The 10,892-nt window shown below is 34.1% G+C and overlaps 1 protein-coding gene across 1 annotated transcript; it reads left to right on the forward strand.

Annotated features, from left to right (window-relative positions):
• Positions 1-7,524: 7,524 nt before the first annotated feature.
• On the forward strand, positions 7,525-10,637 carry LOC143556502 (uncharacterized). The gene is made up of 4 exons (XM_077045802.1): positions 7,525-7,586; positions 7,620-7,675; positions 9,154-9,261; positions 10,204-10,637. Exons 1-4 carry the CDS (start codon positions 7,562-7,564, stop codon positions 10,402-10,404), a joined length of 390 nt encoding a protein of 129 aa, XP_076901917.1. The 5' UTR covers positions 7,525-7,561; the 3' UTR covers positions 10,405-10,637.
• Positions 10,638-10,892: the final 255 nt, after the last annotated feature.

Here is a 10,892-nt window from a genome sequence, read left to right on the forward strand (position 1 = left end):
TAAATTTTACAACTAAAAAGTTAACTACAAGTCTTTTAAGCAAAAGTTTCGGTTTAGTTCGGTTTCCATCTCCCAATGAGTTCATAGATGGATTCCATATGCTTAATATCAAAGAACTTGTAAAAATGATTTTTGAAACTCAAATCTAGCAATAAACATGTTTAAACAACTATTTTAACAAAACTAGTAAACAAAAGTTCGGTTTCCGGTTTGGACTAGTTTCGGTTAAACCAAGGTTAGTCTTATACAAACCCACACCATGGAACTTGTAAATAAGATGAACAAACTAAAAGGGTTAGAAGTTAGTCATAAGTGATATGTATAATAAGTTATGTGTGTGTGTGTATATATCAAGAACACGAAGTCCTCCATGAAGCCTTGCCTTATGACATTCGAAACTTAACCAACCGGAGTCGGTGAAGTAACAAATAAATGAAACAAGGGGTGTGTATTATATATATGTTGTACCACCATATTCAAGTGTTAGTAATATTAGATGAACAAGTTAAAATGAAAGACTATAGTTAGTTGACCTTAAGAAATCAAAATAACAAAATGTTGAAGATGAATACTTGGATTTGAGAGAAATTTTGGAGAAGATGAACAACCAAAATGGTGTATGGAGCCTTGCTTTTATAATGGTAAGAGTATGGTTCATACAAATAGGGTAAAGATGCATGTGATGGTTGAAATGGTCAAACAAGTTTTTTGGTAAATGGCAATAATAGTCCCCAAAGTTTGGTTTAAGTCATTTTAATAAGTTTTAAGGACCAAAAAGAATGTTTTCAAGATCCAACAAGTGTAAAACAATATTGTAACATAAAATCCATAATTTTGATTATATCATAAGCTTTGGTTTACAAAATGGGTCGGTTTACATGATAAACGAATACAAAAACGAATACAAACGAGACCCGAAATTGACGAATGTCACACCAACGAACGTATAACATTCACCAGCTCACATCAAGTGATATACATAGCCAACTGAAGGCGGATTTGGTTCAACACGTGTGGGATAATCATCCCGTTGAGGAGGACGAAGACGAGGATGAGGACGGGAACGAAGACGAAGATGAAGACGAATAAATTAGTTTTTTTATTTGTATTTTTATGTATATTTTGTTGTGGTGTGTTTTTTTATTATAATTTATTTTTATTATTCGTGTATTTTTTTTAGTTTAAGTATTTTTTGGTATTTATTTTTTAATGTTAATACATTTTTATTTAATTATTTAAATAAATTGGTTTTTATTTAATTAGTTTAATTATAAAAAGAAAATAATAAAAAACACACTGTGGGACCAACTTGTAGCCCCTACACCATTACACCCCAAAAACAAATTTCCACTCCATGCTGACTGGGCGCCACGTGTCACAATTCGTCCCCAATTGTAGCCCCTCCACTACACATGGCCTTACAAGAATGACAGTTCCCCGACTTATTATCAAGCTCGGTACTTGGTGTCTCTTTTTCAAAGTTATTTAAATTATCAATCAAGCCCTTACAAGAGTGACAGTTCCTTAGCTTATCGTCAAGCTCGGAACTGGTGTGTATTTTAAAGTAACCCAAGGCCTCACAAGACTAGCAATTTCTCTCGGCTTATCATCAAGTTCGACACTTGGGGTATCTTTTAAGATATTCTAACATTCCTCATCAAATGATAATTGCTACATAACCTATATTTATTAAAATACCGATAACATGTTTAACCAATATTATTAACTTCAATTAAGATTCATCTAATTAGATGACTAATCTTTGATGCTAATGACTTCTTCCACAAGCTTAATCTCCTTAATCTTTAAGGCTATGATGGATGGGATAATTCATTTATTAATGGTGGTGAAAGGGGGTGGGTGGAGTGAATATAATGGTGTGTAAGGTGTATTGATTGTGGAAGATGACATTCAATTTATAGGCCGATTAGGGTTCCAAAACACGACCATGTTTTGTAACACACGGCCATTGTGACTTTTTTTGTCATGTTGTAATTAGTGCTTGATGTCAGATCGTACACAGCGGTAAACACAACCGTGTTTTGGCTAGGCACGGTCGTGGTGACTTCCAGAAGATTCTGAATTTGTCTTTTTATCTTGTACTTCAAAATGTGGTGTGTTTTGGTAAAATGTGTTTAGCTTTAAAATCTTCTATTTTGTCTTTTCATCTTGTACTTTCAACATGGGGTGTGTTTAGTTAACATGACTATGTTTTGACATCCTGAATTTTTTATCCTTTTTTCGTATGTCCTAGGCATGGCTATGCCTTAATTTTCCATGGGGCGTGTTGAGTTTGTTTTCACTGTTTTCTTCGTATATCGGCTCGTTTTATTCTTTAAGGTCATATTTACTATAGATAGAAAATCTAAACATTAGTAGTTATTTATTCTAATATAATGCTGATATTACGCTTATTTGGAGATATTTTAGTGCTGAAAAGATGTTTTTGGGTGTCCTTGTAAAAATACATCCTTGAAAAATGCATAACAAAAATCACACCCACAACAGACTAAAATGAGTGACATAGACATGCAAAATATACCCCTAAAAATCTATTATTGTGGATGCTATAAAATTAAAAGTAAAAAAACATAAAGCAATGTGTACAGGGACTTGAACTATAGACTTATGAAACCCAACACAAATATCAAACCATTTGAGCATTGCCAAACTTTGTTGTATAGGTTCACTTCATATTTTGTGGGTTCACTTAATATTTTCTATATAAAATCTCCGTTAAAAACTGAAACTCAGTGGCAGGGGCAGACTTTTATAGTCAGTTGCCTGCATTATAGAAACACCAATCTTTAAAAACACCCAAATCCCATTCAATAAGAAATCCTTAAAACACCAAAAAACATTGTCACATTATCACCACCTTTTACATTTATTATTTTATAAAATACCCATAAGGTAATATTTTTTTGTATGTTACCCTAGAGATTCTCGTCTTGATCCGCTACTGTTCAATGAACCCATAATTTAGTATGTAGATCTGCACCTGAGCTGCCTACATTCTACAATCCCTCGTACTCTACCAATAACTTTGTTACACATAAAATTTTACATTTGTACGGGGTATAGTTTGATGTTGTAATTTTATTTCCCTTTGTTTTATTTTTTTTTATATTGGGAATGGAGCGTAAAATAAAAAGAAAATTAATTTCTGATAACTGATTTATATGTGGAATTGTGGATCACAAAACTTTCAACAGTTTTGGTTTTATGCATGGAAGGAAACATATAATAAATAATATATACTAAAATAAAATAAAACCAGCCTGGAGAGAAAACAACCACCGAAAATGACAATCGTCTCACTCTGCTGCTATAGTGCACGCCTATCCCCAGCTCATTTTAGCAAACTAGGGTTTCACCTTCACCAATATCCGATTCGTCGACCCGATTCATCATCAATCAGTCACTCAACTTCAATTTCAATTCTCAGGTGGTTCTTAACTCATTGATGTTACTTTCTTTATTTATAATTGACGCGATTCTTTGTATGATTTTAGGGCTTGTTATGTTAATTAAAAGTTTAGGTAGGATTTGGGGGTATTAGATTATTTGGAAAATTGAACTATATTATGCTTGTAAAAATCCCGACTAGAACCTGATTATTCCCGATTAGTCGCTAGTCCCCACTCCACGTATTAACTAGCAACTAGCGATTACTACAATTTAAAAAAGTTAATAAGTTAGTTTGTCAAACAAAAAGGCCTTATGGATTTTAACTTATCAACAAGGCAAAATAAGGAGCCGTTTGGATTAGTTGGGGAAGTGTAACTTATTAACTTATTGTGCTTGATTTACCTATTACACCCAACCCTCAAAACCCATTACACTAATTTTTAAAAAAAGAGTGTCCTTTTTGGTCATTTTGGCTTTCCCCACCAAATAAGCTAACCCAAACTTATTTTTTTAAAACTTCTTTTATAAAATTCATAAGTTAATAAGTCCCTTTTGACTTAAATAAGCAATCCCAAACACACCCTCAGTTTCAGACCTCAATTTCATGGTTTCAAAGTTGTTTAGGGAATTTGCTTTGATATATTTTTGATTGGGGTTCTTCATTGCAATGGATTTTGTATTTTTGAGTAATGTAATTGTTAATTTCACTCACATAGGAGCTCGATTTGATTATATTGGTGCTCGGTTCTCGTATATCTGGTTATTATTTACAAATGCAATTCATATTGGATCTTTATTAACATGATATTTTTTGCCTTCAAAACTATTTCAATCTTGAGATATAAAACCATCTGCCACTATCATTTTTATTTTAATAGCAAAGTTGTTAACTTTCAACACGTTTGACCCGAGCTTTTTAGCAAAGTTGTTGACTTTTGCGCCTTTTAATTCGTTTGAGATAAAATATAACCCAAACAGACCCACTTTCAGGCAAACGGGTCAGAACGGGCACATCTGCATAATGACTGCGTCCTACTTGTTTGTGATTTTTAAGTTAGCTTTTCATATATTCTTTCTTTCTTGATTAGGTTCAAGAATGCTTCTGGATTGTTGATGGGCAAAAGGTTGCCTTTGATACAAGCAATAAACGAGCCTTCAGGAGGACCTAAAGAGAACGCAGAAGCAATCACAGATGGTGATACAAGCACTGCACAAGGACCGCCCTTTCTCACCATTTTAGCTGGAATTCTCGTTTTTGCTCTCATACTCTGGGCCATTGGGTCTATCGTGTCGTGGCTAATTGGTCTTTTGGGGTTGATTTTCTCTAAATAGGTGGTTATCATCCTGTTGTAATTGTCTGGAAAATATTTATCTGGATGTTTTCAATAGTATTTGTAATTAAACTTGAGTTTGTAAGGTGATCCGTTGCGCATGTGGTTATTGAAAACAAATAGAGGTGGCAAAATGTGCGGGTTAAGTTGTAGGTATTCTTTGTATATGTTTGGGTTAGACCGGTCAGGAACACTTTTGGTCATAGTTCGTGCTTCGGATTTCTTAGGATTCAAGATCCTTAGGCGTCGAGGTTTTTGTAGAAGTGTTTTTAAGTCTTCCGAAATGGTGTTAAGCAGCTGTGTTTGCATTTCAAAAAGGTCTAGAATCTAAGGAATTGTATCTACAAAAAGCATTTTTCAAAGTTTAGGTTAGGATCATGAAGAAACTGTAATTTATCATAAAAATGGAATAAAAAATTTACCTTCCTTTATTTATTTGTGAATTTGTAAAACCGATTTGAAATATATATGTTGAAAAATGATAAATTTATTCTTTTGAACTTTATTCCTTGTTATAAATTCACACACTGTTATAAAATCTCTTATAAGTGTTAAAATTAAATTATTCAAATGAAACAAATATAAAGTTGCATATGGTTTATTGATTATTCTTTTTAAAGTTTTAACATTAAGTAAGACTTGTTAAAAAATTACCAAATAATACATATGTCATAAGTGATAACACAGTATTTTTAAGTACTTAAAGAAAAATTTCATAAAATCGGGTTGGTCAAAGGAACCGGACCCGGTGATCAAATCGGGTTGGTCAAAGGAACCGGAACCGGTTCAGAACCGGTTCCATTAGTCAACATCACTGTTTAAACCGGTTCCATGGTCGAACCGGTTAGGGAACCGAACCGGTTCCCCAACCCTCGGACCCGGAACCGGTGGAACCGGTTCTGACCGGTTCCTAAACCTGTTCTTACACTGTAACCGGTTCCAACCGGTTACAGTGTAAAATATTATTTTTTTTTTCGTTTTTCGTTTCCGCTGCTTGTGTAGGTGATGATTTGTGTTCTTCTGATTTCTGAAGAGGCTCATGCTACTTTTGTTGTTCACCCACAGAGCAATGGTAAACAACATATTGAACTTAATGCTATGAGTGTCAGCGTGTTTGAATTGATTAGTCTGTATCGTGTATCGTGTAATGGTGAACTTAAATCTGTATCGTGTTACATTTGTTGAGTTTGCTATGTATTATAGTCTTTTGGCTTATGCAAGTCAAATGCTGAATTATAATCAAGAGCGGTGTTATACGATTCGTATTTGTATAACATGTCAAAAAACGGCCATAAAACCGTTTCCCAACGGCTAGAACTACTCCAACGGCTAGAACCGGTTCCGGTTGAACCGGTTCCAGAACCGGTTCCGGTTCGGTTCCGGTTCTTACCCGGTCCACCTCCAAAAATGTCAAACCGGTCCCGGATCGTCGGGTTGAAACGGAACCGAACCGGTTCCTACGAAAAACGGGTAGGAACCGGTTCGGTTCCGGTTCGGTTCCACCGAACCAGTTCCAGGAACCGGTTTTGTTGTCCACCTCTAGGTACGGTTACATTGAAACTTAAGCGGATATTACAACTATACAAAAATAATAAAAGAAATATTAAACTTTAATTATTATTTTATATTCTCATTCTAAAATCTAATAATTAGAAGCTACTAAGAGCATTTCTAATGGGTTCTCGATACCCGTCTTCATTTCTAAAATTTTAAAAAATCATCTAAATAACCACTCCAACCTATTCATCACTCTAAACTTCATTTCTAAATTTTAGAGAAATGGTATAGGAAGCCTCCAAATTTATAACATTGACACAACACTCCATTTCTGATTACCCTTCTATAAAAGTATATTAGAAATTAATTTATATTGAAAATGATAATAAGATAAAATAATTAGTAGTTGAAATTATAAATGAAAAAAGAGAAAAAATAATAAAAAAAAATACAAAAATGAGAATGAAGAATAGGTTGGGGAAGGTTTTTAGAAAATAATATATAAATTAAATAAATTATATTTTTTAGTTAAATTTTAAAGATGTATATAAAAAACTTATTGGGAATGCTCTAAAATACATAATGCATCTTGGAAATTTTGTAAATTAGCTTTTTACCAATTTTCTATCAATTAGAATGGGTTTATACTTTTTTAAAAAAAAAGAAGATAATCTTGTAAAATAGGAAAAATCAGAGTTTTTAAATATATTTTTAAGGTATATAGGTTTTCATTAATCTCAACTATCATCTTTTATTCGTGCCGGTTTCAATTAAGGAATTGGTTGTTGACGGTCCAACTTTAACTTGTTTGTTCCCAATGGTCCGTAACTAAGAGAATCCTAACACCGCTACTTGCAGGTCGCCGAAATTACAATTTTGTCCGAAAAAGTCACATTTTTTGCAGGTAAACTCAACCTGAACACCACCACCACCACTAACTGATTCACGACCAACCAACCACCACCAATCGATTCCGACAATAGCTTTAGAGTTCCGACGACCTCAATAATTGATGTTTTTACTTAAAAAAGTTCATAAAGGTCTGATCTAAGGTTACAAAAATGTTTGAGACGAAAATGTTTAATTTTTCTCGAAAAAATGTGAGTTTTCCAGCTAAAAACGTTTTTCTAGAAACCTGTAAGGAGCGGCGTTAATTTCATTGTACGTTAACCTTCCCCGAAAAAAAAAATTGAGATTAATAAAAACTATATAACATCCAAACATAGATAGATATTTGAAATTTGAGAATAATAAAAGGCCTGGATCGTGAAGAAATCAAGATCGAAATCAAAATCATTCATCAGTCCAACAAAATAAAAAGAATGGGTGAAGAAACAAATCCTTCATCATCATCATCATCATCATCATCATCATCATCAACATCAGTCCCAGACACTCAGCAGCTGTTCGGCCTCCTCTCACATCTCCTCCAACAGGTTACACCATCTGCTTTTCAATCTATTGACATCGTTGTTTTGTTGTATTTGCAATATCCATTCATATTTATCATCTGGGTATTTGACGAACCTATGCCAATTGCCAATTCGGTTTCTTTTTGTTCTAGGTTTAATTTTATTCACCCTTCAATTTTAATTTTATATTTGTTATTGCTCAATTGTGATTCGTCTGTAATATATGCTTATATGTTTCGGACGGACATCAACAGCAACTTCTAGGGGTGACCAAATAACTGAATTAACCCAACTCAACATTAATTAAACTGAAATCAATGGATTAAGAATAACAAAATAGATGAAACAAAATCAAACTCCAGAATAACATAATAGATAATCGAAACATTAAGGTTAAGAATAACAAAATAGGTGAAACATCCAACTCAAAAATAACAAAATAGATAGACGAGACATTGAGCGGAAATGCTAAATGAATAGACAAATCGTTTGGTGTAAATAAAAACTTGGAGTTATTGTGTACATATGGCTTCTATTATATAACTATAACCATAGCCCCGGTTTTAAGTAAACGAACCGGTCATAACCACTGAAAATAGATCAATGAATATTAAATAACCAAATTCAGCATAACTTTAGAGACAACTTTGAAGAATTCAATTGCAAGAGTTATGACGAATACATTTAAATGAAAGAAAATTACGAAAAGAAGATAAAGAAGACTAGTGTGGGGTGGTTCCATGATTTCTTAGCTGAAACTCATTGGCGTTGATGTAGTGCACATGCCCTTGTGCACCCTGATTGGCTTGAGTTTCTTGAGGTTGATTGGTTTGACTCGGTTGGGTTTGAATAGCTTGGAGAGGTTGGTCTTGTATTGGTTGAGTTTGCTTGACTTGAGCTTGGGTTTGGGATGGTTGAGCTTGATATACTTGGAACTGGTTGGTTTGGTTTTGATTTAGTAGGTAAGTCTTGGGCATGCGCTGCAAAGATGAGCTGGGTCACCATAATTGTAGCAGGCTAGCGCAGTTGGTGTGCGTATCTTAGGGCATATAGTTGGGTAAATTGTTGAGAGACAGGTCATGGGATGGATGAGTGGTGTAGAGTGTGTATAGATTTTCGGTAAGAGTTGATGAAGTAGCCGAAGTGACCACAACTGGAGCATTTTCGGCACTGTGTGGTAGTAGGATGGAGAAACCACACCCACCTGAGCAATCTTAACGGATGATATTTGGTAGTGTTATAGGTGCTCCATAATTTTGTTCGTTGAGGGTTTAAATCCTGCAGTAGGCGGGCCAGGTGGATTTAGGAGTAAAATATTAGCTGTTTTAAAAAGAAAAGAAGTTTGACTCTACTAATGTTTTTTATGGTAAAAATTAGAAGAAATTTTGTAATAGTGCATCCGAGGAAGAGTTTGTTATTGGTGTAGACACTTGGTATATTAAAATGTTTAACTTTTTGACTATAAACATTGTTTAGTGATCCGATGGTTTTGAGTTTTTCAGGTGGAATCATTGAGTAATCAAGAAGAAGTTGAATTGCGTGCAAAGATTGAAGCACTGGGGTTAGAAGTTACCAAGGTTCCTTCAAAGCCTACACAAAATCTTGATGAGGTACATAGGCTCACACTTTCTTTGTACCATTGGTGGAAAATTTGACGGGTCAAGCATGTTATATAATGGGTCAAAATGATATATGTTTCTAATATCAGTTCATGGTGGTCCGTCTACATCATATCGTCAATTTTTGAATTTTGAGAATATTTGTGTTATTTTTACTCATATGACCTGTTAGAGATAAAATATTACCCAAATCAACCAGTTTTTAAGGTAAAACAGTTTAAAATTACCGACCGTTTACCATTTAACAAAATGTTATTGGTGTGGTACTCTAATCTCCTGCTTATCTTCCTTGACCTGTCCAGGTGGCGATTTCGCTTCATTTACTTATGAATGTGTCATTTTAAATTATGTTTTATTTCTAATGGGTTGATAGTCACACATTGCGCATTACTAATGTTAAATACCTCCTAAGTCATCTTTTACTAATTATTATTAAACTTCATCATACGCAATTATTTTTTTGAAATAAACTGAGTTTTAGACCGGAATATGGGTGTAATGAGCCCAGCTCATTTTGAGCTCAATTTCTAAAGCCTGAGCTTGGCTTGTGAGCAATTCAAGATCTAGCTCATTTAATGTTAATTTATTTATAATGATTTATAAATATAGTTTTTAAGTATAAGAAACGATGTATAATTTAGTTATTTTATAATAATTTTCTACACAGTAATAATTATGTAAATGTATATTTAATATGTTAAATAAATTTATGTAAATAAAGGCTTGTTTAGGCTTGTGAGCCTTAGTCGAGCTTGCTAAGTGATGCTCGGGCCCAGACTTGTTTATTAAATGGCTTATTTTTAAACTCGTGCTAATTTAAGCTCGGCTCGATTCAAGCCTATAGTGAGCCGATATCAAGTAGCTCACGAGCGCCCTTGCTTGTTTACCATTTTCTCCCGCCACATTTAAAACCCTGTGTTTGTTAACTTACAGCTGGAGATAGCTGCTGAGTTGGACAAACTATCTGCCAAGCTGGCACATGTGGATGAGATGATATCTTCAGCTGATGTGGAGGTGAAGTCCCTGCTGAGTGATACAGCTGATGTTTGGATGCCAGTTATAACCGCCAGCTCAGATGAAAGGCGTAATTTTACAGCATCGGTTGATGACGAGCCTGCAAAGAAAACTATATAACTCAAAACACCATCTAAACATACCCTTGTTGGCTGCAAATCAACATTCTCAGGTGAAGCATATGCTTGTTTTATTGTGAGGAGACTAAATTTGTTCTTTAGGCACTTCATAGTATTCTTTTTAAACATATAATTATGTATTTGATGTGTCTGAATAATCGATGACAAGAAGCTTTACGTTTATGTATTGTTTCAGAATAAAATTCTTATCAAGATAGAATTGAACCTTGGATAATCTAGTTACACGACCTGTCTAAATATCGCTTGTTATTCTCAAGATAGTTTACTTAGAAAGTATTAAAAAGATGGTTGATCGATGGTAGCGAGAGATTAACTGAGGCCATGATTACCAATGCAGTTGAAAGTGTAGAGATCATTCTTGATACTCGATAGTGTCATGATGATATGAAGCCATTGGGAGTCGTGTGCTTTGCTAATCAGGTTTGCAGAAAAAAGGTAGGAGCATACTAAACCGAAAGAACTAATGCC

Source organism: Bidens hawaiensis, unplaced genomic scaffold, assembly GCF_021521415.1.
Source record: "Bidens hawaiensis isolate Kalapana, Puna unplaced genomic scaffold, B.hawaiensis_p1.1 tig00018597_1, whole genome shotgun sequence".
In the NCBI taxonomy this organism is placed as follows: domain Eukaryota; kingdom Viridiplantae; phylum Streptophyta; class Magnoliopsida; order Asterales; family Asteraceae; genus Bidens; species Bidens hawaiensis.

Coding starts and splice junctions, on each gene's coding strand:
- LOC143556502 (XM_077045802.1), top strand. CDS start 7,562: ATGGGTGAAGAAACAAATCCTTCAT. Junction 7,587..7,619: donor TGAAGAAACAAATCCTTCAT/CATCATCATCAT, acceptor CATCATCATCAA/CATCAGTCCCAGACACTCAG. Junction 7,676..9,153: donor TCTCACATCTCCTCCAACAG/GTTACACCATCT, acceptor TGAGTTTTTCAG/GTGGAATCATTGAGTAATCA.